A 27,832-nucleotide genomic window follows, 5' to 3' on the forward strand; every position below is an offset into this window, starting at 1 on the left:
TGCTAACACACCAAGAGGTTAATCATCACTCTGTCCTTCAAAGTCATTTTTCTAAGTGACACTCTGTCTGTCATAGCTTTCTCTCTAAAATATCACTCAAGAAATTCCATCCCACTTGTACGCTGTATTGTTTCTCTAAAGGAACTGTGTTTTATGTTGTATGTTATTTGGCAAAAAGATGTGTCTCTTAAGCATTGTGAGATGTTTGGTGTTGGGCAGATGGCACTGGCCCTCTGTGTGGGGTGTTGTGTGGGGAGCCCTGCCCACATCCTCCATTTGGCTTGGCGGCTTTGTAGGCCAGCTGAACTTTTCTTTTGCTCTTCAGTCCAGCTGGATCTCACTTTCTGTCTCCACATGCACACATTAAACACCTGCTGGCTTCTAAACATTCAGAAGACCACTGCTGTTCATGAAATAAAGAGCTTAGAGTGTGAATAACACATTTTTGGGTGGCTTCTGATGCTTACTATGAGTAAATATGGTGCATATAAAATTCACTTTCTCAGCAACATATATCCTTCACCAGTTCTCCAGATATTTCTGCAGAGAGAGAACAGTGCCAGTTGTTGACTTACTGTGTCGTCATAGTTTGGAGATGGCCTCAATCCAATATTCCTCATAGACTTTGAAGTCACTTCTGCCAGAGATTCTGTGGACATCTGAATGCCCTGCATCATCACACTTTGTACACGTGCAGTGTTCCAGGAAAGACCAAGTCTTTTGTGTCAGGTTACCTTCAGAGCTGGACATTGACAGTCAGACACCATACACTTGCAGTGTTTCAAGGAAAACCAAGTTATGAAAGATCATACATAGGCTTTTAGGTTATTGCTATCAGGTTGACTCCAGAGTTTGACACCTTCCCAATGATGCCCTGCTGAGAGCATCTAGTACCTCCTCCTTACTGTCTACCTTTAGCTGGCCACAGTATACTGTGAATTGAAATTATTTCTTTGGTGACCTTCCTGATTAGCAATGGTCTTCTTTACCTTAGGTTATTTACATAGAATCCTGTCCTCTCTACTCTTGTTCTACATGTAATCTGTGACTACCAGCTTTATTCTATGTCTGTATATCTTTCTGTATTGACACAATGCAGATATAGACTTGTCCCTATGGTGCTGAAATATTTAACATGGGTGATTTAAAAATATATTTAAAAAATATATTTAATTGCCTCCATTTGGGATTCTCCATTCTCTGTGCTAGCATGGATACTTGGTAGGATTTCCTTTCTTTTAGTTTCTGATTTTATTTGAGTCAAATCTCAAAATGTAGATCTTGAAGGAATATTTGTATTAGTAGAGGCTGAAGCCTTGTTTCTCCCTTATTAACCTGTGCTAGGGTTCAGCTCCTAAGAGTCTTCCAAATGGTTTATATGGTGGAGATGATTATCAAAGTGCTACTGGGGTGGGAGAGGGAGTGGCAGAGCCTTGTAAAGGAGGAGTCTGCCGGAGGTCTTCAGATTATTGAGGAAATGCCTTCAAAATGGATAGTGGGATCCCTGCCCCTTCATTTTATTCCTTGCCGTCACATGAGTAGTGTTATTTCACAAATGTTTCTGCCATGATTTTCTGCTCACCCAAGGTCCAGAGCAACAAGGTCAATTAATTTTGGACTGAAATCTCTTGACCGTGAGATAAAGTAATTTTTTTGTCTTTATAACTTAATAACTTTATAACTGTCACAGCGACAGAATCCTGACTGACAAAACTCCTCTACTTCTGCCCTTCCTTTTTTTACTATCAAGGCAGTTTGGGTCCTATATCATTAGTGTATTATACAAGAGCTTTACTGTGTTAGTCCCATACATGACTATACTGAGTTTTGATATTATTCAAAAAAGCCTCCCATTTCTTTCTTTCCCCTCCTTTACAGTCATTTTTTTAGTTTCATTATTATATTTTAGTACATACAGATGTTTTAATCATATTGGTCCCATCAGTGTCTTCTCTCCCCCTTCTTTGTCTTGATGCATCCCTTAATAAATATTCCCATAAGTATCAAATGGCAAAATGGTTACAGATGCATTCTGGGATTGTCAGCAGAGCCAAATGCTTATTTGACAAACATGAAAGGGCAAGTTAGTGAGAATACAGGTGCTTCTCGTCTCTTTTATTAATGTATCTCAGACAGCATTGGGAATGTATAGATGAGAACGTTCTGTAAGAAAACTTCTTATGAAATATGTATCACAGGAGCTATCATGTTCTATTCTTCAAAGAGCCCATCTTTCTACCTTCCTTGGATTGGCTATGGAACTAGAATATAGATTAGGCCACATTAATTCATTCCTGGGTGGATAACTTATGCAGGTTCTTAACCACTATGCTTTGATTTTATAAATTGTTATTTTAGAAAAATGAATAATTGTATTATGATTGGCTGTCATGTGTGTTTTTCCAGACACTATAGTACATGATCCCTTACTTGTACTTTATCACATCATTTAAGTACCTCTAAGCTTTCCAGATATTTACTTTCCATTTCTTCTCTAGCCACTCATATTTTTCTCACTCCTAACTCAAAACCAAGCTGTAGTTTTTGCTCATAATAAAATGAGCCTTTGCTAAACAAGTAGAAAAAGAGGGTGTTTTTTTTAAAAAGCAAGATGCTTTACTCAAGAATTCTTTTTTTTTTTTTTTTTTTGGTCCGGTCGTGGGGCCTGAACTCTGGGCCTGGGCGCTGTCCCTCAGCTCTTCAGCTCAAGGCTAGCACTCTACCACTTGAGCCACAGCACCACTTCCGGCTTTTTTCTTTTTGCTTATGTGGTGCTGAGGAATCGAACCCAGGGCCTCATACATTGCAAGGCAAGCGCTCTGCCGCTGAGCCACCTTCCCAGCCCAAGAATTATTTCTTAACTGACCCAAATGAAAATAAACTTTTCCAAGAGTATACAAAATAGAATTTATTACACAAATTTTCACCAAACAAATTTAATCTGACTGTAAGATCTCTTTCTTCTGGATTAAGAGGGCGTAGCCTCACAGCTATTTTGGGAAGGGGAAGGGCTCCAGTGCATTTCTTCTTTGCAGTTCCACCCTTTTTAATTAATTTTTAAATTAAATACCTTTTGTTGTAATTATAAAGTTGATATACAGAGGAGTTACAGTTTTTTTGGGGTGGGGGGAGGGGTCCAGTCATGGGGCCCGAACTCTGGGCCTGGGTGCTGTCCCTCAGCTCTTCAGCTCAAGGCTAGAGCTCTACCACTTGAGCCACAGCGCCACTTCCGGCTTTTTTCTTTTTGCTTATGTGGTGCTGAGGAATCGAACCCAGGGCCTCATGCATGCAAGGCAAGTGCTCTACCACTGAGCCACCTTCCCAGCCCTGAGTTACAGTTTTTTTAATTATTATTATTGTGAGAATACTGTACAGAGGCGTTACAATTACATGGGCAAGATAATGAGTACATTTCTTATCAAGCATTCTAGCCTCTTCCTTTGTTTCCCCTTCCCGTCCCTTCCCATCCTCTCCCTGCCCTCTCACCCAACCCTCCTCACCCCCCCCCCCCCACCAAAGTTGTAAAGTTCGTTTTCAACATCACGACTTGTACATCTCATTGTTGCAATGGGTCTACCTGTATCCCTATTTAAAGGATTTGTTTTTTCCCTTCCCTTCCACAAATGGTAACAACATCAAATACAGTGAAAGCAGGGGTTATACTGTGGGGGAGGGACATACAAAGCAACAAAGAAATAATCTTATGAATGTGTTAGAAACAATGGAACCAACCCTGATGCCCCTCAGTAGACGAATGGATCAAGAAAATGTGGTATATATATATACAATGGAATTCTATGCCTCCATCAGAAAGAATGACATTGCACCATTTGTTAGGAAATGGAAAGACTTGGAAAAAATTATATTAAGTGAAGTAAGCCAGGCCCAAAGAAACATAAGTCCCATGGTTTCCCTTATTTACAATAACTAGTATATGTCTGAGTCAAGCAGAAAAGGTCAGATAAGTTGATGTTAGGGAAATGAACCCTAAGATATGTATTCAAATGTTTTTTTTCTTTCATGCAAGTTAGTTTTTTAAGGCAGATAATGAGTTCATTTCTTTTCGAACAATGTCACCCCTACCCATTTCTTATTTGTTTTTGTTTTTGTTTGTTTTAATGACAAACAGACAATCTGAAATCTTCTGTACATTAAAACATACTGGACTACCAGCATGCTTATTTTTTGAAACCCACACTCTCTCTTGGGATCCAGACACTTTGCAGACTTTCTGCTATCTTGGGTGTCTGCAGTCTGAAGGTCAAGTTCCTGAGATAAAACTTCTCTAAATGGTGAACAAAACAATTCTACCTACACATCTTGTCTTTTACCTCCCCTCCTGAATGGAATAAAAGGGTGGATCTAGAGGCTTATTATCTTTAGAAACTCAAAAGAATCTTTTTCCCAATTTAGTGCCTTTGTTCCTTCTTCTCTCTGGGATTTCCTTTCCTCCCTCTGACATAATCTTTTCTGTGGGATCCCAGAAACAAAAGGATAGGTGCTTTATTTTAGTGCTGTTTGCCTCTTTATAGAAACTATCCTGATGCCAGGCAACCTGAAACCTTAGAAGAAAAAAAAAAAAAATATATAAATATATATATATATATATATATATATATATATATATATATATATATGAGGAAACCACATAGCTAACTCTCAATAAATTACTTTACCATCAATGTAAGTGTGACCTAGTTTCTTTTCAGCCCCTTTCTTGAAGTTAATGTGAGATCTATCTCACTCAAGGAAGAAATGACCCAAGGTCAGCCTGACCTCCTCACTCCAAGGGAATATATCAGCAACTGAGTCATTAAGGAAGTCCCAGTATGCCTTTTACTTTTATAGACCTTCATTAAGTTTATCTGAAATGTGCTTGGAAAACAATCTAATTTATCTTGCTCCAAGTAATTTAATTAGAATTCAATTAAATTTAGCAGAATGCATACATCATTTTACATGTTGCACCTTGATTCATTTAATTTGCTATTTTTATTTTAAAGATGCAGTAGACTTACTTGGCCCCATGGTATTCTATCCCAAAATAATCCATTTCATGCATAAACTTACCAGTCTTCAGGAGCACTAAGAGAAATAAAATATGTATTCATCAATATGCATGCCACACTTGATTCATTTAAATTTAATCTCTCGGGCAATGTGTGCAATGGTGAGATACACACTTCCTATCAGTTCACTTTTACTTCCCAAAGAGATATTTTTAGCTCCTCCCTTGTTTTTCATCAGCCACATAGATACAAACGGAGCAATAAAGAAAAAAGAATGATATTCAGATTCTGTTCAAATCACTTTCATAGTCATGATGGCTTTAAATAATCAAGGGGACCAAGGATCAGGTTTGGAACTGTTTTCTTTAGTGATAGTTCCAAATGTCTGGAAATTGCTTTTTCCTAAGGAACTGACATGCTCTACAGGGATGCAATCGGTCTTAGTAAATGCAGTCTCTAAAAGTCCATGAATCCCATGAAAGTGGAATTGGGGGAGATATTGATACAGTTCATTTTTGAGGAAAGACATAGAATTAACATTGGAGTTAGTCTCAGCCACGTATCTGATTCATATAGCAGAAATCTTCCAAGGATAAATGCTTCTGTGATTTCAGAAACAAAAAGGAATAACAAAACTTTTACCTGTATTAAAAAAAAAAATCTCCAGTTACTCATAGCTGAGGCATTCCTATTGTAAGGAAGTCCCAGCCCTATTTTGTTCATCCCTGTGTGGGAGTTACCATGATGCTTCAACCTGGTCCTCAGCCAGATGGTACATCATTGTGGCTATTGTACTAAAAGAACATTAGATGATTCCAAGAACTGAGGGAGGAGGGTAGGTAGAACATATACCTCCAGCCAAAGAAAAAGTTAGAGTTATTATTTTAGCTATTGAAGTTTTCCTTAATTTCTCCTTTAGTGAAACTCAAATTTAAAAATGAAGGTTCTTACTTTTGTAATCTGAAAGACTTTTAGTGTTCTCAAGTTTGGTATTTTGCCACATAGCAGTTGGATGTCCTCCGTGTCCTAGACAATCTCATAAGCTTGGGTACATCATTGCAACCTTTACTGAGTAAGACAAGTGAGCAAAGTATAATGTTTCAATGCTCTGACTTGAATTTACCTGACGTGGAAAAATAAAACGCAAATAAAATTGTGTTTTATCACATCCACACCATGGAGTGGGTGGCTGGCTTATAAACAACAAGTTTCTTTCTCACAATACTGGACGATGGAAACCCAACATCAAGGTGCTAGTGCTGTTAAGTTCTGCTCCAGGCTCGTCTTGATCACAGTCTGTATCCTCATATGGCTCAATGATGTTAAAGAATTCACTCTGATCCCTTATAAAGCACCCACCCCATTCACCAGGGCTGTACTCCCTGGAGCCACTCACCTCCCCAATACCATCTCATAATATAAGAGATACAGAGTTTCAGGATATGAATTTGGGGGATATAAATATTCAATCAATTTCAAGGAGGTTTATAAAGCCTGGTGATGGACATGCCTACTTGGCCACTGAGAAAAAACAGACAGGTGGAGGTCAGGGTGATCTAGGGAGGGATAATTCCCTGTCCTTTCCTGTCTGGAGCTCAGGTTTCACTGAGCTGGGTCTAGCTGAGCACATCTCATGACAGCAGTTTATCTCACAGTAAGCTCAGTTAGGAGAAAGGTGAGTCTACAGTGTACGTTCATAAAAGTAATCTCCCATCTTTCTTTCCTTCCTTGTTTTTAAAGTACACATAGTTCCTACTGTCTGAGGACCCAATATTTCTTTTCAGTTGTCATCTTGACAGTGACTCCTCTTGTACCAACAGGCTGGCCCCTGTTACAGAGAACACGGATTCCATGGGAATGCTCTTTTCAAATAAATATCACTATGGAATCCTTAGCTTGTAATCTGCCCACTTCACCTGATGTTTTATCATAGTGCTAAATCTTGGTAACTTTGGAAAACATCTGATACCATCTGAGCTACCCTGAGTTGTCATTTAACAATCACCAATTTAATTTCAGTATTTCTTCACTCTCTACTAGGCCTTTCCACCCTCAATCCTTGAGCATCTTCCTGACAGTTCTGCCAGAGGAGTGCTCTTTCATTTCCTTTGTGTTCTCCACCCTTGTTGAGACTTCCCTCTTCTCCTCATGGCTTTTTCTTCTTGATGCTTTTTCATCTTATAAAACTGAAGCTGGTATGGCAGTAAACCAATTTTTATCCTTATGGTAGAAATTTCAACAGGTCCAATTATAATATTTATTTTTGCCGATTATAATATTTATATTTAACTATACCAACTGCAAATTTTTACTTTTGTAGAGAATCTTTTCTCCTACAATAAATTTTTCCTAGTCCATGTTGTAAAACTTGGATCTTGAGGTCAATTTGTTTCTTTTTTCAAAGCAGTTTGTTTAAAGTCCTGAGATAAAGTGACTCTTTCATTACCATGTCCTTGGAATAGGAAAATTGGAATCATCTTTCCATTCAAAGGAAGAAGGAAAAAAAATCTTCACTAGCCTCCTCTAAGAAATCTTCTTTATTGCTGAAAAGCAAAAGCCAGATATAAAGGTTGGACAAATGGGATTGCATGAAACTGCAGAGCTTCTGCATGGCAAAGGACATAGCTAGCAAGATCAATAGAAAGCCCACGGATTGGGAGAAGAGCTTCACTAGCCATACAATGGACAAGGGTCTCATATCTAAAATATACTTAGAACTCAAAAAACTAAATGCCACAATAACAAATTCTCAAAGAAACAACTGCCTGATTAATAAGTGGGCTAAAGACTTAAAGAGAGACTTCTCTGAAGAGGGAATAAGAATGGCCATTAGACACATGAAGAAATGGTTAACTTCTCTAGCCATAAAAGAAATGCAAATCAAAACAACATTGAGATTCTACCTCACCCCAGTTAGAATGGCTATAATCAAGAAATCTAATAACAGATGCTGGAGGGATGTGGCCAAAAGGAAACCCTACTGCACTGTTGGTGGGAGTGTAAACTTGTTCAACCACTTTGGAAAGCAGTATGGAGGTTCCTCAAATGACTCCACATAGAGCTCCTTTATGACCCAGAAATCCCACTTTGGGGCATTTACACCAAACAACTACAAACAAGACCATACTAAAGCTACCAGCACAACTATGTTTACTGCAGTATTATCTACCATAGCTAAGATATGGAACCAACCCAGATGACCCTCAGTAGATGAATAGATCAAGAAAATGTGATATATAGGAATTCTATGCCTCCATCAGAAAGAATGACCCTACCCCATTTGTTAGGAAATGGAAAGAGTTGAAAAAAATTACATTAAGTGAAGTAAGCCAGACCCAAAGAAACATAGGTCCCATGGTTTCCCTTATCTGCAATAATGACTATATGTCTAGGACAAGCAGAAGAGGTCAAAAGCTATGTACATATGACCAGATAACCTGATGCTAAGTGAAATGAACCACAAGATAGGGACACAAAAGGTTTTATCTTTCTTGTTGTTCTTTTTAATGTTCTTATAATGTGATTTTTTTTTGTTTCTTTGTATGTTCTTAACCTAATGGTACAACCGCTGTTGTCACTATATTTGATTCTAGTGTCTTGCATCTTGTATATATTTTTCTAATTTGGGGAGGGAAAGGGAAATAACAAAATGCTGAAAGAAGGATACAGGATGACCCATTGTAACAACGAGATGTACAAAACACTATGTTGAAAATGAACTTTACAACTTTGTGGCCAGAGGGAAGGAAGGAGTTGGGGAGGTGGGAGGAACAGGATGGTAGCGGAAAAATAAAGAAGGGGGTAACAATGCTTTATAGGAAATGGACTCATTACCTTGCTCATGTAACTGTAACCACTCTATACAGTATCCTTACAATAAAAATATATGTTTATTTTTAAAAGCCAGATATATTTTTCTTCTAAAATGAGGCATGACTTTGCTTCTTTGCTATCTTCAGTTCCCTGAATATTCTTCCAAATAAAAAGGCATAATTGATTATCTCAGTTGATTATACATTTTTCAAACAGGTTTTAATTGTGGGTGGAAAAATTCAGCACTTAGTGGAATCTAATTTTGCCCATTTTTCTCCACTTCAAATACACTACACTTCATGCATAAAAATTGGTAAATATGCAATAAAATAATAGAATTTGACATGGGTTTTTATTTTAAAAGAGTGTAAGTCACCAGTTCACTCACATATTTTGTTTTTATTTAATAGATTTCAAAGTTAGATGTTTGCCATTTGGCCTCAGGGTTCACTAACATAATTCAAAATGCAAAACTAAAAGCATTTCATAAAAATGTCACAGTCACTTAAAAATGTATAAAGAAGAAAACAGCATAGTCATGCTGGAAAGGGTAACCCCATGTTTTTGCTCTTTAACTCTTTGTTATCCAGAGTGAAAGTAGAGTCAGAAGTCCCTACTTAAGACTAAGTTCCGTCAACGGTTTAATGGTCATGTCACGCAAGACTATAAATTCATTTACATTCATCCACTTCAACAGTATGATTCCATGGTTTTGGGTTAGCATTGATATGAACACTAGTCAACTCAATAGCATTTCCAATATCTCAAAAAAATTCATTACCTGAAGGGGCCCCGATGGGCCTAGGTAGGGAAATTAGGGGTGGGTTCATGTCAGCAACTAACTTCACAAAGAGAATTGTTGGCTTAAAATGTGTTTCCTGACACACAGAGTTCATCAAAAACTCAAGAATTAGGCAACAATAACATAACATAACACAGAGATAAGTCTTGTAATTTGTGGGAAAGAATGTAATGTTTAAAGTCATGCAACCCATTACTTTAAAATTCTTTCACTAACTCTAATAATAGAGGTTTAATTAGCCTCTATTGGTATTTCTGACTTGTAAGTAAATGTCAAAACACTTGTACTGTTGGCAAAAACTCCTCTTCCTGTTACTGTAATAATGGCTAATATTCAAGAAAAAAACCCAAGATGACTAAAAGCATATTCTTCTGTCAACAAATGTTGAAAGGTGCATAAAAAGCCATGCTGAAGATTTGGAGAGGCAAGTATGAGAACACTGCAGCTTTGCTGTGTGTGGATAAAGTACAAATGTTGTTGCATGCCTCAGCCATAGATGGCATATTATGAAGTCAATGAGTTAGTGAGAATTTTTCACTTACAACAGAGATATTTGGTAATTCTTTGTTTGCTTGTTGTTTTATGGTCTAGGGTTTGAACTCAGGTCCTTAAACTTGGAAGGCAAGTGTTCCATCTCTGAGCACTCTAAGATACCGTCTTATTTCCTGACTAGGTGATGATCCATCTGTTTTGTTAAATTTTATTTTATTGTAAAGATGCTATTCAGAGGGGTTGCAGTTATATGAGTAAGGGAATGAGTACATTTTTGGGTGGGGGGGTCCGGTTATGGGACTTGAACTCTGGGCTTGGGCGCCGTCCCTCAGCTCTTCAGCTCAAGGCTAGCGCTCTACCACTTGAGCCATAGAACCACTTCTGGCTTTTTTTTCTGCTTATGTGGTGCTGAGGAATCGAACCCAGGACCTCATGCATGCAAGGCAAGTGCTCTACCACTGAGCCAACTTCCCAGCCCATGAGTGCATTTCTTGTTCAACATTTTTCCTACTATCCCTTCCCTCCTCCACTCCTCCACTCTCCCCTTCCCCCCACCCCCAAGTTGTAAAGTTCATTTCCAACATTGTGTCTTGTGAGTATCATTGTTGCAATGGGTCATCCTGTGTCCTTGCTTCAGCATTTTGTTATTCTCCTTCCCCTCCCCAAATTAGATAAATGTACATACAAGATGCAAGTTACCAAAATCAAATAAAATGACAACAGGGGAGATACCATAGGAGGAAGAACACACAAAAGAAAAAAAAGTCACATAGTACATAGTACATTAAAACAACAACGATAAAGAAAAACCTCTTGTGTCCATATCTTGGGGTTCATTTCTCTTAGCATCATCTTATATGGTCATATGTACATAAGATTATCCTAGACGCATATTAGTTATTGCAAATAAGGGAAACCATGGAACCTATATTTCTTTGGGTCTGGCTTACTTCACTTAATATCATTTTTTCCAAGTATTTCCATTCCTAACAAATGAGACTGTGTCATTCTTTCTGATGGAAGGATAGAATTCCATTATACACACACACACACACACACACACACACACATACAATACCACATTTTCTTAGTGATCCGCCTATTTTAAGCTTCCGTTGTACCTGGGACAACTGGCATGTACTGCTATACAAATTTCTTCTCTTGAGATGGAATCTTACAGACTTTTCTGCTTGGGCTGGCTTGGAACTATGTTTTTACTCAGTCTCACGCTCCCACATAACCTGATGACAGTCTCATGCCTATATCCAGTCATCAGTTGAGAAGTTCTTGTGCATTTTTCTGTCCAGGCTGGCCTAGAATAGCTGTCCTCCAATCTCAGGCTCCCCAGTAGCTAGGATTTAAGGCCTTAGCCTCGTTTCATTTTTTACTGGTGGCACTCGTGTTTGAATTCAGGGCGACATACTTGCTAGACACACAATCTACCACTTGAGTCACACTCCCATTCCTTTTTTGCTGTAGTTCCTTTTCTTGAGATAGGAGCTCATACTTGTTTTGCCCAGGGTTGGCATTAGGCTGTAATTTTCACACCACACCTCCCCCCAGCTGGGATTACAGAAGTATGCCACATCCTTGGCCAATAGATTTTCAGTGTTGCTTCTTACTGATTTTTCTACAATAATAAAATAAGGATTTGGGTTTATCTGAAGGAGAAGAAAAAAATTGAGATGTTTATATGGTGCTTACTTGTAGTTCCCGTGCTCATAAATGCCAAAGAACGATTGTTGCTGAATTAGAACTCTTCCCTTCTCTTTAAATTTCTTTATTGCTTTCCTATCTGGATCCATCTTTTCCACTTCTTAGCTTTTCACTGGCCAGCCACATGATCCCATGTCCATCTCAGCTTCTTAGACAGCATGCCATTCCTATCCCTGCGAAGAATTGTCAGCTTCTCAATACCAAGTAATACTTCTATCATTTTTTTAAAAAATTCAAAACTATGTTCTTCAAGAAACCTTTTCAGAATTGCTTTGTCCAATTTAAAGACTAAAATTGTTCCAATAATTTCTAACATTTTTCTGTAGATTTACTTGAGCACACAGGTATTTTTAGGTTCTTTGTTAGATAATTTCACTTATTTATTTCCCATATCTCTCTAAGCTTCTCAGAGTCCATACATTCTTGTTTCACAAACTGAGCTCAGCAAGCCTTAGCAAATGCTACTGACTTGCTATTTCTTTGTGGATAATCACAAACCCCACAGTTTGCACAAAGTAAATAAGTAGGCTTTGTTGGTAACCCAGCTAAACCCACTTTAATGAAATATATGATCTTTTCATGACTAAAAATACAGATTTCCAAAGGTGCTGTCTACACACCAGCATCCTCTAAAAATCAATCCATATTATGGAGTAGAAGGAAATGTAAATCCCAATATTTTAGCCAGAGTTCTCCAGAAAACAGAGATATAGGTGCTGCTACTTTATCAAGGGACATAATTTTTTTAAAAATCAAGAATGAGGAGGGAAGGAGGGAGACACATACAATGGTAGAGTCCATCACCAAGAATCTTAAGAGGCCAAATCATTTTCAGAGAGACTGGATAAATGACAGCATCTCAGTAAAACTTTCAGAAAGAGGAAGAAGAAAGAATGTATTTGTCTACTGGTTTCCTATTGGTAAAGTGCACTGATTCAGTTGCACTTCTGGTTGTTCATGAGTGAGCACCAAGCTGGTTCCCATAAAGTCTTACCCTCGACAACAATTGGCATTTCCCAGAGTCAAAAGACAAAATTACATGGCCTGAACCTGAGACTCAGTGCTTCTGGTTTGGGCCCACATGATGGGTGTAATCTATGAAGAGTTGGTCATTGCAGCCACCAAGTGACTTGGAATAAGTGGCCAAGGACCATAGAAATGGGTGAGACTAAAAAAATTCGAAGGGGAAGGATGAGCTGTCATTGACACATACTAATCATACTATCCTTATTTTACACAAAGTCCAGTTCCCAAACGGAAGATACAGATAATCATGGGACTTAATTAAGAACTTCCTACTCCAAGTTTGGTGTTCTTTTCAATGTTCTATGCTGTTTCTCTAGACATAAAACACACAATGACCATGAGTATTTTGACTCAGCTCACAGTGACATCAGATATCTTCTATATTTAGTCCTTCACAGAGTCAGTTAAATATTATGTTCAGGATGCTTCCTTCAAGTTTTCTTGGTTTGTTTTTACCAAATGAGAAAAAAGAAACAAAATGGGTATCAGAGAGCCCAAAAATAGAGTTGAGTCCCTAAGTAGAGGTAGGTACTTGCCTCGTAATCTTTTAACGTAGAATTCTACAGATGTGTGAATGCAGTAAACACCTTTTAGCAAAGAGCTTCTAGAAGCCAATGGCCTAACTCCTGTAAAGAAAAAATATTGTTAAAGATGATAGCAGAGGTTTCTCCCATGTTCATATGATATAGTTTTTAGCCAAGTAGTATACGTAAGTCATTCTTTATGTATGCATCTCCGAACTCAGGAGCAAAACCAGCTCTGAAACAGTCTGGCTGCACATCATTGTCAGAAAGAAGATGCTTCCACAGAAAGGTAGCTTTGCTCAAATTCAAGATAATTACTTGACTGTTTCACTAGCAGGGCAAAGAAGTACAGAGCAAATGTGATTACATAACACTAGGAAAATTCTTCCCTGGTTTTAAAAGAATATTTTCTGATAGCGTTAAACAAGAAAACAGGATAAAACTTATGCTTTACTTTAAATTTTTTTATCATTCTGAATACCAATTTACAGCACAAGTTTATTCCCAAAATTCGACAGTCTGTTTCTTTAACAGAAAAAATGCTGGTGATAATGGTTATGTCAGTCTTTATGAATACAAGCTCCATTATAACAGGTATTCAGCTTCCAGAAGCACAGTTTTTTTCCTGAGACTCATGCATTTTTCATTGTCTAGTCCTTCTGAATTTTAAGTGGATAAGATGTCCTTTTAAATGCATAAACAAAGAAGATGAAAATATGTATTATAACCTCCTCTCCATTTTGCTACTAAAATCATAGGAACTATATTTCTTATGTTAGAATGCATCTGGGGTGCTATTTATTCTATATACTCTATGAATAACCAACAGCTACAATTTCACTCTGTACCTTATTTAGCCTCATTTTTGCAAGATAGCACCTTACCAGGCTTGTTTGAGAATGTACTAGAAAATAGCGTATTAATCTCAGTGTCTAACTGGCAGATGGGATACAGTAAAAATTAGATTATTTTTTGTCTTTTAAAGCCAGTGGGTTTTGAAGATAAGCAGCCATCTTTCAAATCTTTCAAGACTCTTCCCTTTTGATTCACAGACACTTGCTCACCCATAGATTCATTCAGTCTATGCTTATTGGGCATCTGTTTCCTTTCTGTCTGACAGTTCTCAAGGCACTAGGAACAGAGATGTAATTAACATTCCCTTCTATTTAGGAGCTCAGGAGCTATAATGTATGATGTGTGCAGGCAGAGATAAGGACATATAGATGGGGACAGTTAACAGCCTTGTGGAACACAGAGTGGCCAACAAGCTATCTGAACAAGATAATGCCATGAGGCTATGAGGAGTTAGTTAAAGAGACCAAATTTTAACTGTGTTTATTACTTGAGAAGCCAAATTGGGGGGGCTGGGTAAAAAGCAGTAGTTAGAATATATAATAGTAAATGAATTAAAGAGATCCCTAAAATAGATAATAGAGACATCTCTGTACAAAGATATCATCAAATGAATTTTTATCCTGTCCTAGTGAAAGGAAAAGAGAGTTTGATGAGGGCACAATGTCAGGGCAGAGGAAATAGCACAGTGTTAACATTTGGATATTTTAGTTTATGCTTCATTTTGTTTTGATGATTCTAGTAACTGACTCAAGACATGCAAGCTATAATAGCTATAGTGTCTAGCTCCTTTCTTTTAGGAAAGGATGTGTGAGCTAATCTGACAGCAGGTTCCTTCCACTCCTTCCTCTTCTACACATTATATTCATTAGCTTGACCCATAAAAGCATACTGTGCATTCTCTATCAAATCACATTAACAGCAACTGAATGACATGACCACTAATTAAAAGCAGCAATTGTACACAGCAGATTTGCTGTTGCATTTGGCTAAAGAAACAAGAATAGGCTTGTGTTGACCACTTGTTGTCAAGGCACACATTATACTGATACCTTGGTAGGAGATTTTTCATCAGAGATCAGCTGATCTCCTTTTTGTTAATTTGTTGCTTTATTTTCTTTTTACCTTCTCCAAAATGTTTCTGGAAACTAGCCTCTTGGTTTAGGTCTCTGCTGTGTACACTCTATGAGAGTAGAGATTTGGGCCAAACAATGATGATCTGTCATAGCTGGGATGTAGCAGTTGGGACATGGAATTCTATTACCTAGTTTGCATCTAAACGCTTCCCAGAATGAAAAGTGCAAAGGGAAGTATCTCCTTCACCCTGGGCTACCTCCCTATCTTCTCTTTATAGCAGTTAAGATGGAACAATAATGGTGTCTTCCATGTAAGCTTATTCTGAGGATCAGACAAGATAGTAGGGTAAGTTTAAACCTAGGCTTTAGCACATAGTAAGAACTTACTAAATATAAATAATGGTTGATACTTTACCTAATTGCCCCCATTTTGTGCTAAGTTATTTGGGATTCTTTCTTCCAAAATTTTAGTTCAACAGCTCTCTAATGATAAGGACTATGTCTTCTGCACTTTTGGTATATATGGTATATTGCATTGTTTTATAGAATGTCTGCAAATAGACAAGAAAGACTAAAAATTTTATTTTTCTATATAAGTAGTCTAAAATATTGTCTTAATTTTGTTTAGAAAAGGGCCAGATGTTACTGAAGTTTTGGATTTATGATTGTAATCTTAAAACTGTAGGAATTACAAGGTCATAGCAGTAGTTTGGGGCTGCATTTTCCAAGGAGACATGTTCTGTATGCAGCGCTCCCCACTGGGAATGGGGATGATCAGTACTGTCTAGAAACAGCTCTGCTATAAGAGCTGTATCTCTTCTCAAATCTCTTCCACTTATGGATTGAAGTTATTAAGAAAATAATCCAGAGTGGTACAAGAATAAGACAATTATATGTGCACTGTAAATGTTTAAATCATTGAAATCCTTCTTTAAACTATTATGATTAGTATCATATTACATGGTGACTAGATAAAACATCTTCAAAAATTCTGTGAATGCTACGAAGTATTTCTTACCACTTCCTATCTACTCAGTAAACACTAGGCATCCCATGGATTACCCTTGTTTCCATGATACCAGTTTTACTCTGGCATTCAAAAACTTTTAAAGACAGGTAGTTACTACAAATAATCTCTTGCTACTTCTCATTTTCTCTACCCTCAAAGCCACATTTAGTATAACAATGATTTCCTCTATGAATATCTCTGTTTTCTTGAGTTTTTGACAAAACCCTGTAATGGCTTCTGACCCTAGTAATGTGACTCTTCTCCCTCTTCCAATCACAGCCGTAGAATTTCCCAAAAGTTTTCCTGGACTCTTTATTTTCTCTTGATCTCTCCCTTCTTGGGTGATACTATTTGTTTCCCAATACTTTAGCCATCCCTTTTATTAGTATAACTTCTGCTTATTTGTCTTCTTGCCCACCTTCCTATCCAGCCTATGATCCACATTCCTAATACTGCTGGATCATTTGGAAGTTCATGTGGCAGCTCAAATTCAGTATACCTGGAACAGACTTATTAGTACTACACTTCTCTTAGCCTTAAAAATACGTGAGTTTCCAGTTCTGATTCCTCCGATTATCTCTACCTTTCTGTGGGTGTGTTTGACCTCTGTGAGGCAAGCAGTCCACAGGTTAAGTGAGTTATATCCTTTAGCACCACTGACTTTTCTTTCTCAATTAACCTGTCATTCTTATAAGTCATTCTTTGAATCTTTCGCTTTCTCCTCCCTCTGAGTGGCTTTGCCTGACTGTAGCTGCACTGAAGAACATTGCACAGACTTCATAGGGTAGCGAAGGTCAAAAGCAGAAAAGCAATCTTTACCATGAAATGAGATAGAAACACTGAAGGAGATATATCCCAGGGGAGAGAAAGCAGGAAAGGCTGTTCAAAGAGGATGACAGATGAGGCAATTTTTGACAGATGAGTAGGAGTCAGACTGGTAAGGACGTGATGAAGATGAGCATTCTGGAAATAATAACTTATGCAAAGAAGCCATTGACTCACTGTTGAAGTACAAGTAACTCCATGAGGGTGGCACTCTGGCTTCATGGAGGAATAATACAGGGTGAACGAAGAGAGAGAGAGAGAGAGAGAGAGAGAGAGAGAGAGAGGAAGAGAGATATTACACTACCATTTCATTTATCTGCTGCGTATAACCACTGTGAAACTGCATGTCCTAAACCAACCTCGTTTTATCTTTCTCACAGATTGGGCAACCATCTCTGGGGATGATTTATCTCTCCTCCATGTGGCATTGGTTTGCATACTTTTACTGAAGTAGAAGGATCTGGAATGTCCACTTATATGCCTGGCATGTCAGCTGAGGCAGCAAGGGCTGGCTGAGCTTTTCACGTCATTTCTCTGTGATTTCACAATTATCCATGTACCTGCCACATGCTTTTTTATTTCCTAGAAGGGCACACTGTGGAAGGCGACAAGCTTCTTAATACTTAGACCCAGAAGTCACGTAGCCCCTTCCTCTATGCTCTGTCAGGCAAAGCAAGGCACAAACCAGTTTGGCCTCCAGAAAAGGAGAAATAGACCTCCCTTGAGCTGAACCAAATGAATGTAAAGGGAATATTGACCGTTAACTTTTTAAAAATGTCTTCTACCAAAGGCTTCTACATAGATCACTGCATTCAATAAGGATGTTAAGTAGCATATTGATGATTCGAACAGGCGTGTTTTAAAAAATATGTCTTAACTCCTTGTAGACATTGGATTCAGTGATCAGGGACCAATACTTGGCAATAGGTATATGTCAGGAAAGTACCCTCCAAGGGCCTACAGGCTTTGACATAATTTTTCCTCCTTATAGAACCAAACGAAAGCATAACGAGTGATTGTTTTAAATCAAATACCATCCGACAACTGCCAAGACTCTGGGCTCCTTCAAAAAAAAAAATGGCTTCACATCTGTCATGGAGAAAATACATATCACCACAAATCCTCTGCCTGAAGCTTTTCTGTTTAGAAATGCTACTGGTTCTTACTTTATACTGCTGTTTCTATAAATAAACTAGAAAAGTCAGCTGAGACTTCCAGGGAGGACAGAAGTCGGCTTTGTATTTTATATGTGCTTTCCTCAAGTCAGAGCACGCGTGTGTGCATTGTTATCAAGCTGATGTGGAACTGCATTTCCATGCAAAGTGAACACGTTAACCTTTGCATCCATTCTCCACTCCAAATCTACAGCGATATTGCCTATGAAACAAAGCAGAGATTTATATAGTTCAAACAGCTTTATTGCATTGTTGGAGTACTAAATAGACTTCAGGAACAGCAGCTTTAATATATAGGCAATTGTGCTTTGAGAAAGAAAAGTGCTTTGAGACCTAATGCTTATTAAAACTTCCTAGAACAAATTGAAATCTAAAGTCCAGGAGTATATAAGTGATAGTCCCTCTGGATTTTCAGGGATTGTATAGCCCTTTTACAAAGGTTTTTCTAGACCTGCTGTATAAAGGAAAGGCTCTCCCTTTATTAACATATGAACTTGAACATGAGGCTAAAGTATGGTCACTCCCAGTGTTGAGTTTCTCAGCATCATTACACAATCAGTTAACGCTATGGTAGGTATCAAAGTAGTGTTCATTTCTTTGGGATGCAGTATCTAGGAGACAATTTCCTTGTTCTAATATCGAAGTTTGGCCATTTTCTTGTTATGTGACTGTTACCAAATTCCTTAACCACTTTAAGCCTTGACTTCCAACTTTGTGAATCCTCATTAATAATTACACCTCTTTCTTGGAATTGCCATGATGGACTGAAAGAAATAATAGGGATTGCTTTGAATCTAATACTTGCTATAGGTAACCCCTATGTTTTAATTGCTATTGTTCCAATAGACTTTCTGGCTGACCTTTGCTATGTTTATCTTCATTCCTTAGGGAGATGTTAATCTCTGTGGCTTTGGGCCAGGTGTTATCCCTCCTTATTTGTGGAATTGGCTTGACCAGCAAGTACCTGTCAGAAGATTTTCATGCCAATACACCAGTCTTCCAGAGTTTCCTCAACTACATCCTTCTCTTCTTGGTCTATACCACTACCCTAGCCGTCAGACAAGGTAAGCTCTCCCCAAACACCAGAAAATGGCTTTAAATACAGAAGAAGGTGTAGCATAATAGGATTACTTTTGATCATTTAGAACATCAGCAAGACAACTCAAGACCCCAAATCTAACAATTTTTCTGTAGCAATACTTCAAACAAAGTGAGTGATTCAGTCACAAAGAAGTATAAGTTGTGTGAACTCAGGAGGAAGTGAGAAATTATATATAGGCAAAATGTATAAGTCCAAACAATTGGAATTCCTTTGGATGGTCCTTCTACCTCTCAGTGAGCCTAAATAAAGAACCTGGAAAATGCTAGCTGTCCTAAACATGCTAGTGCAGAGCTCCTCAAAGGACAAGCATATTCTTTAGGAAATGGTTCTAATAATATCACAGGGGGGAAGAAAGGAAAGAATGTTGCCAAACCAGTCAGGCAAGGTGTTATACTACTTCCAATTTAAAATAATTGAAGCAATAAAACAAGTTTTCCAAGAGTCAGTGTAAGAGAAAGCTGTGGAAGGAGCAGTTGTGATGGAAAATATACCAGGTCCCTCCTAGGGGGTGAGGTTCAGATCCTTATGAGTATACCACTGAGTCTGGTATAATCACTTTTATCTGTGTGCCCCTCTTCCCCAACCAAAGCCAATGGTTTTCCCTACATTGAGGCTATTGGCTATAAGATATCCCCTAATCTTTTTATCCAGTTCATCAGCATTAGCAAAAAGAATCATTAATAAGTTTGTAGACAATTGCATACCTTCCTAATAAGGGCATGCATGTATCTGTATACATCAATTTAAAAGAACAGTTTACCAGTCCATTTTTATATTTCCTTATTTGACTTCCTATGCAGAATAACCTTCTTAGTTATTAAGAATTGGTCAATATAAATTTTTATCTTGGGGGAATAAAAATGACCAAGCTTAGATGGAATCGATTTTAGATGTTTAAGGTATTGAATAAGTAGATTTCATTTGCCTCTCAAAGAATGTTGCTATCAGTGATTGTTTTCCAAACCTTTATATCAGTAGAGATAAATCCTTTGAGAATAAAGTGTCTAGAGAAAGGGGGAAGGGGTGGCACTGTCCAAAAAAGTAATGTGTCCATTACCTGCCTTGTAGAACTGTAACCCCTCTGCATATCACCTTTATAATACTAATAAAAAACTGAAACCCTAAAGAAGAAGAATAAAGTATCAGTCTACAAAAGTTACAGACATTTAGCTCTATGTCCTCACTGTGAGTTGGAAGCTAATAAATTTGAATGATATAAGTACATTTTCCAACAGTTACATTCTAACTGTTTCATGAATGGTGTTTCAAATCAGGAAAGAATGTTAAAAAGAGAGGAAATGGCCGGGCGCTGGTGGCTCTCACTTGTAAGCATAGCTACTCAGAATCATGGTTCAAAGCCAGCCCAGACAAGAAAGTCCATGATATTCTTATTCCAATTAACTACCAGAAAGCTGGAAGTGGAACTGTGGCTGAAGTGGTAGCCCTAGCTTCCCCAGGACTGGCACAAAATGAAAAACCAACAAACAAAAAAGTGAAGAAATGGAGAGGCATATAATTAGAAATTTATCTCCAAGAGTCTGTAGCTTGGCTATTGCTCGGTGGATTGGCTAAATCAATAAAAGCTAAAACTGGGATGTAAAAAAATTACATGAAATGAGCTTGGATCAATATAAAAATGACATTAACTTACTACAAAGATTATAATAAAAAATAATATAACACATAAAAAGTATAAGATTAAGCCGGGCACCAGTGGCCCATGCCTGTAATCCTAGCTACTCAGGAGGCTGAGATCTGAGGATCAAAGTCAGCCAGGGCAGGAAACTCCATGAGACTCTTATCTCCAATAAACCACTAGAAAACGAGAAGTGGTGTTGTGGCTCAAGCGGTAGAACGCTCGCCTTGAGCTGAAGAGCTGAGGGATAGTGCCCAGGCCCAGAGTCCAAGCCCCACAACCAACAAAAAAAAAAGTATAATAAGATTAAATTAACAACAATTGTAAAACACTCTAATACCAAAAAATGAATCATGTGAAATTGGTCACTTAGAGTCTGACTATAAGCTGGTGAGTTGTAACTTGGGTTTTTGTCCATCTCACCTTTCAGGAATTTACAGAAATAACAGGAAGCCAGGTGCGGGTGGCTCACACATGTAAACCTAACTACTCAGAGGGCTGAGATCTGAGCATCTTAGTTGAAGCTAGCCCAGGCAGGAAAGTCCATGGCACTTGTCTCTAATAGACCACTCAGAAAAAGCTAAAAGTGGCACTGTGGTACAGTGCAATCCTTGAGCAAAAGCAGCTCAGGGACAGCTACTTTTTTTTTATTTACTAGGCCATTAGAAACATTTTTGTGTTTGAACACCATGTATTCTCTTTCTGCCTGCGTTTCTCTGTTGCTCCCTCTTTCTCAAACATCACACATAGACACAGACATACACACATACACACAAAATCTATTTATACTTTCTTAAATGAATGAAACATTGATTTAAACTGTTCATCTTGTACTGCTGTCCACTCCTAATTCCCATCTATGCTTTGCAAGGAATACCTAACATCTAAGTTCTAATATAGTTGAAGAATCAGATTAATCTGTATAAAAACATGGGGAAATCTAGGCTGGGCCTCCTGTATCCAGTCCATCCTGATTTACCAGACATGCCAGACTAAGCAATTTGTTTACCAGCTCTAAGAATTTGAGCACAAACTTGAGCACACAGAGGCTCAGGGACAGCACCCAGGCCCTGAGTTCAAGTCCCACAACAGACAAAAGAAAAAGAAAGGAAGAAATAACACAAGGATGAAATCCCATTAGGATGTAAAAAGTTAATCCTATAGAGCAAAAAGAATGATTTCAACAGATATGAGTAGAGACTAGAAAAAGGCCCAGCGCTAACAACAATAATACCATTTACCAAACCTTTGCAATGTGCCAGCCACGGTGCCTGTGAACTCTGCCCCTTTGTATTTCAAAAGTGGACAAGAATTCAAGCAACAACTCACCACTCCTAGCGCAGACCGCTTCCTAATTCACACTCAAGGATAAAGGTCAGGAAGTGGTAAAGGCAGGTTGTAGACAGAGCTTCAAGGGTGGTATACCTGCAGGGCCTCCTGCCCTGCGCCAGGCCTGGGGAAGGAAACGGGAGCAGTGATTTATTTTTCTTGACCTTTACATCCATGATAAAACTATAAGATCTAATGAGACATAACATTCATATCCAGAAGAAACCATACACAGTTTGGAGAGAGGTAGAGGGTAGACAGGAAAGAGGGAAAAGTAGAAAAAGACAAAAGGCTAGGAGGGGTTAGAAATTTGGCAGTTCTTTGGAAAGAGAACCTGAAGAAAGCCTACAAAATTCTGTCATCTCAGTCAGTGATAGTGAGATCTATTTCTAAAATGCCCTCTCTGGAGTTTTGTACTATCGCCTCAGATTATCACTGAATTTGCTAGTGTGTCTTTATTTGGGTATTTATGCAGAATGTTTATTTGTTTTGAGCTTCATCTTTAGAGTTTTAATAGGCTGACATTAAGTTAACATCTGGAAATCAAGGTAGTAATTACATTAATTTTGTAAAGGCTGATTTAGTCCTGTGTTCTAGAAACACAATAATCTTTTAATTCAGCCACCTCAAGATTTGGGAGGGAGTGAACAGAAATGAGGATGGAGAGTCTGGTATGGGCAAGAGCACATCTGCCAAAGCCATACCTCTTCTCCTTCCCCAGGGTTCTTTGCAAGCTACAGATAAGGCCTGAGCAAGATGCTGGTCTTATATCTCTTAGCACAGATAGTACTTGCCCTCTTGGACCCCATATTTCTTTGATGCCTCCTTGGCCAACATAATGGCAAGAAAGTAGATTCAGGGATTTATCTTTTAAACAAATCTCTATGCTTTTAACTATGCAGCTTTTAATCACATAGCGTTATTATATTTGGCCACAATGTGATAAATACAAGAAGCTAGACAATAACAGTTGGGTGACGTTTTAAAAATCTTCCTGAAATTTCACTTCAAAACTAAACTGAATTTTCCCAGTGCACCAATGATCAAAAGACTCAGAAGTAGCAGGTTCTAGTATATGTTCTAGTCTAAAGTAAAGGTTTGAACTTGTGCTCACTAATGAAATTCCACGAAAATTGGGTAGCACACTTCTGCTTTAAAAAATTAAATCCAACCTGGGCATGATGGTACATGCCTGTAATCCCAGATACTAAGAAGGCAGAGTGCATGAGAACAGTAGTTTAAGGCCAGCCAGGCAAAAGTAAAGAGACCATCTTAACACCAGCTGGGCCTGTTGTCACAGACCCATTGTCCCAACAATGTGGAGGAAATAGGTTGGAGGATTCCAATCTGAAGCCACAGGCAAAAAGTGAGCTGAAAAATAATTAAAGCAAACTGGTCTAGAGACATGCTTAAGTGGTAGAGTGCTTTGCAAGGCCCTGAACTCATACCTCACTACTTCCTCTCCTAGTTATATCCTGTTGAACAAACTTTAAGTCTTGCTCTTTTCATATTTGGAGCATTATTAGAGTACTAACAACTTCTCATATTCCTGCTAACTGGTTTCCATAAAGTTTTGCTTTTTGATTGAAGGGTATTTTTTTATAAGTTCTTCCAGTTTTAAGTGAAAAACCATCTACCAGCTAAAGACAATTTGGTAAGTAGTACGTGTACATTGCTTTCCAGGAAAATCTTGGAATATAGACGTTATATCATTAATCATTGGAGGCACCATTGCTGAGGTGTGAACTCAAGACATTGCATTTGATGGATAGGCACTCTACCACTTGAACCATACCCCTGGCCCTATCATTTCATTTTTGAAGCAGGGTTTTGAATTTACATCTGGGCCAGCTTATTTACTTTCCCAATTACCTAAATCACAGGTACTCAGCCCTCAAGTAGCTAGAATTACAGGTGTGAGCTGCTACCTAGATCATTTAAGTATTTTGTCTTCTTTTGGGAAACTTTCATACTGATTGCTTTAATAGCTACACTAGTTTACATTCCCACCCCAAGTGTATAAGTATTCCTTGCCCCCCCCATATCCATACCAGCACTAGTTATTTTTTTTTCTTTTCGTCTTTTAAAAAAATTATTTATTTTTATTGTAAAGGTGATGTACAGAGGGGTTATAGTTACATAAGTCAGATAAAGAGTACATTTCTTTCTTTCTCCCCCTGTCAGTAGTGAGGCTTGAACTCAAGGCCCGTCTCTGAGCTTTTTTTCTCAAGGCTAGCACTCGACTACTTTGAGCCACTATGCCACTTCTGGTTTTCTGGGGGTTTGTTGGAGAGAAGAGTTCATGAACTTTCCTGCCCAGGCTGGGTTTGAATCTCAGCCTCCCGAGTGGCTAAGATTACAGGCATGAGCCATCAATGCCCAGGAGTACATTTTACCCCTTCCCTCACTCTCTCCCAGCTTTTCCCTCCCATCCCCTCCCACAAGTGGTATAGTTCATTTTCTATATAGTGTCTAGTGAGTATGATGGCTGAACTTGTTCACTTTTTGTTTCATCATTTCTGCACCACTCCCCGCCCCCAGACAGATAAATAGGATAAAAGGTAAAGAAGACAAAAAGAGCAACAAAGAAATAAAAGCCTCCCATGGCTGGGCGCCAGTGGCTAACACCTGTAATCCTAGCTACTCAGGAGGCTGAGATATGAGGGTCATGGTTTAAAGCCAGCCCGGGCAGGAAAGTCTGTGAGACTCTATTGGCACAATGGCTCAAGTGGTAGAACACTCGCCTTGAGCTGAAGAGCTGGGCTTGGGACATTGCCCAAGCCCAGAGTTTAAGCCCAGGACAAGAAAGAAAGAAAGAAAAGAAAGAAAGAAAGAAAGAAAGAAAGAAAGAAAGAAAGAAAGAAAGGAAGGAAGGAAGGAAGGAAGGAAGGAAGGAAGGAAGGAAGGAAGGAAGGAAGGAAGGAAGGAGAGAGAAAGAAAGGAGAGAGAAAGAAAGAAAGGAGAGAGAAAGAAAGATAGGAGAGAGAAAGAAAGAAAGGAAGAAAAGAGAGAGAGAGAGAGAGAAAGAAAGAAAGAAAGAAAGAAAGAAAGAAAGAAAGAAAGAAAGGCCTCTTGTTTCCATTTCCTGAAGTTCATTTCCATAAATATTATTTTACGTGATGACCATCTTAATGATGGCCATTTTGATTGAAGTGACATTTAATCTCTGTGCCATTCCTGTTTGCTTCTCCTTTATGGCCTGGAATATATCCCTTCATGGATTTATTGGCCATTTGTACCTCCTCAAAAATTGTCTGTTCTGTTCATTTGCATATTTGTTAATTGAGCTGTTGAGGATTTTGTAGTTTAGTTTTTTGAAATCCATGTACTTGCAGGTTGTTAATCTCTTGTCAGATATAGAGCCCACAAAGATTTTTCTCTCATTCTGTAGACTTTCCCTTCACTCTAGTGACTTTCTTGTGCTATGGGAAACTTTGTACTTTGATACCATCCCATTTGTCCATCTTTGCTCTTATTTTCTAAACTATGGAAGTTCTTTGGGTGTCTGTTTTTTGTACCTGTACAATGCTGCTTTTTGTTTGTATGGCATTGTAGAATTGTTTGAAGTCAGATGTTGTGATAACTATGGCATTATTCTGTTTACCCAGGATCACTTTGGCTACTTGAGGTCATTTATATTTCCCTATGAACTGTAGATTGAATTTTCTACCTCTGTGAAGAATTTCATTAGGTAACTGGTCCTTAATGTTAGTAGGGTTTTGATGGGAATTGTATTGAATATATAGATTGTTTTGGGTAGTCTAGCCATTTTCACAATACCGATTTTGCTACTACTTGAGCATGAGATTTTTTTTTCTATCTTCTGGTTTCTTTTTTGATTCTTCAGTGATTATAGTTTTCATTTTAGAGATCTACTACTTCCTGAAGTAAAGTATAATCGAGTAATACTATGTGTAGGCCTATATCCAAAAGAGTGCAAGTCAGGATACAAGAGGTATTTGCACACTCATTTTACTTACGCACTATTAACAACAGCTAAGCTACAGATAAAGTAACCTAGATGTCCTACAACTGATAATATGAGGTGCATATACATAATGGAGTATCATTTGGCCATTAAGAGGAATTAAATTATTTTCAGAAAAATGGATGAAATTGAAATCATCCATTAAACAAAGTAAGCCAGGCTCAAAAAGACAAAGGGTGGATGTTCTCTCTCATATGTATGTATAAGTACATGTATACGTATATGTACACATTCTTATATGTATACTATACATTCATGTGTACACACAAAGAGAATATGATTATAACAATGACAGTGTTTAGGGGAGAGGGAGAGAGGAATAGAATTTTGGAAAGCAAATAATGAAATATATCTTGTCTGTTCATGAAAATGGCACAAGAAACTTCTCTGAAAGGGATAAGGGGAGAGTAGAAAGGAAGAGAACAAGTTACAAATTATATATATGAATGAGATATGCTAAAAACCATTTGTATAATTAATATACATTGAATAAAATAAATGAGAGGAATATATAACAGGTTTTGTTGAGAATACATACCAGTGGGAGGGAGCAGAATGAATGAAGAAGATAAAGGAGGGTAAATGTACTCAAAGAACTGTATATGCATGTATGAAACAACAATGAAACCTCAACATTGTTTTAAGAAGCAGAAAGAGAAGATAAACTTGAGTGACATTGGGCGAGTTTGATTGGGAGACTTCATATATGCACACATGGAAATATTCTTATGACACTGTCTCATATAATCAATAGGTACCAATTAAAATGTAAAATAATGAAACAAATCTCTAATGGTACGAATAGGGCACATATAAGCAAGATTTTACAATTCTAACATAATTAAGTTGTGGAACATCATGCCAAGTAAAGCAGGCCTCTCAGAGAAGTCACCACGAGCCTTGAAACTGAAGTATCTTGCATTTCATGACATTTCAGATCCTAGAGTCACCTGAGCATCTCCCTGCACAGTTCTGAAAATTCCACTCTGTCTTTGTGAATCTTTGCCCCTGCATTCTTCGGAATTTTTTTAATGTTTATCATAGGCAGTAAACAAACAAACAAACATCTGGCCAAGAAGTAAAAACAAAACCAAAAGAACCCTCAAAACAGTCAGTTCCCATATTCTGGATAGGCTTGACTAAATTATGCAAGAGAAAAGACTATTAGTGGTTGGAGGAATAAGTAAGCACTTGGCAAATGTAAATATGGAATTACAACTCTCCCGAGAGTCGTGGGGAACTGTTACTGTCACTTACCTCACTCTGGTGGGGTAATAGTCATTAGAATCTCTTAAAATATTTCCCCTCTGGAAAGTTACTTGGCAAACCTCCATACCCATTCCTTGTCAGGTAGTGTTTACTTATTTATGTATTTATTTTACTTTTAAGTATGATCAGAGAATTTAGCTCCCATAATATGCAATGATTGTACCTCAGGGATTTCTGAAATGAATCCTT

At 38.0% G+C, this 27,832-nt stretch overlaps 1 protein-coding gene across 1 annotated transcript in view; it reads left to right on the top strand.

Moving 5' to 3' along the window:
• Slc35f1 (solute carrier family 35 member F1) overlaps nucleotides 1–27,832 on the top strand; it is a 350,701-nt gene that overhangs the window by 188,220 nt on the left and 134,649 nt on the right. Inside the window, exon 2 of the mRNA XM_042667191.1 lies at nucleotides 19,208–19,383. Coding sequence (XP_042523125.1) covers nucleotides 19,208–19,383 — 176 coding nt within the window. The remainder of the gene's footprint in view (nucleotides 1–19,207; nucleotides 19,384–27,832) is intronic.

The sequence above is a fragment of the Dipodomys spectabilis genome, unplaced genomic scaffold (assembly GCF_019054845.1).
Source record: "Dipodomys spectabilis isolate Male_0828 unplaced genomic scaffold, ASM1905484v1 ptg000001l, whole genome shotgun sequence".
In the NCBI taxonomy this organism is placed as follows: Eukaryota; Metazoa; Chordata; class Mammalia; order Rodentia; family Heteromyidae; genus Dipodomys; species Dipodomys spectabilis.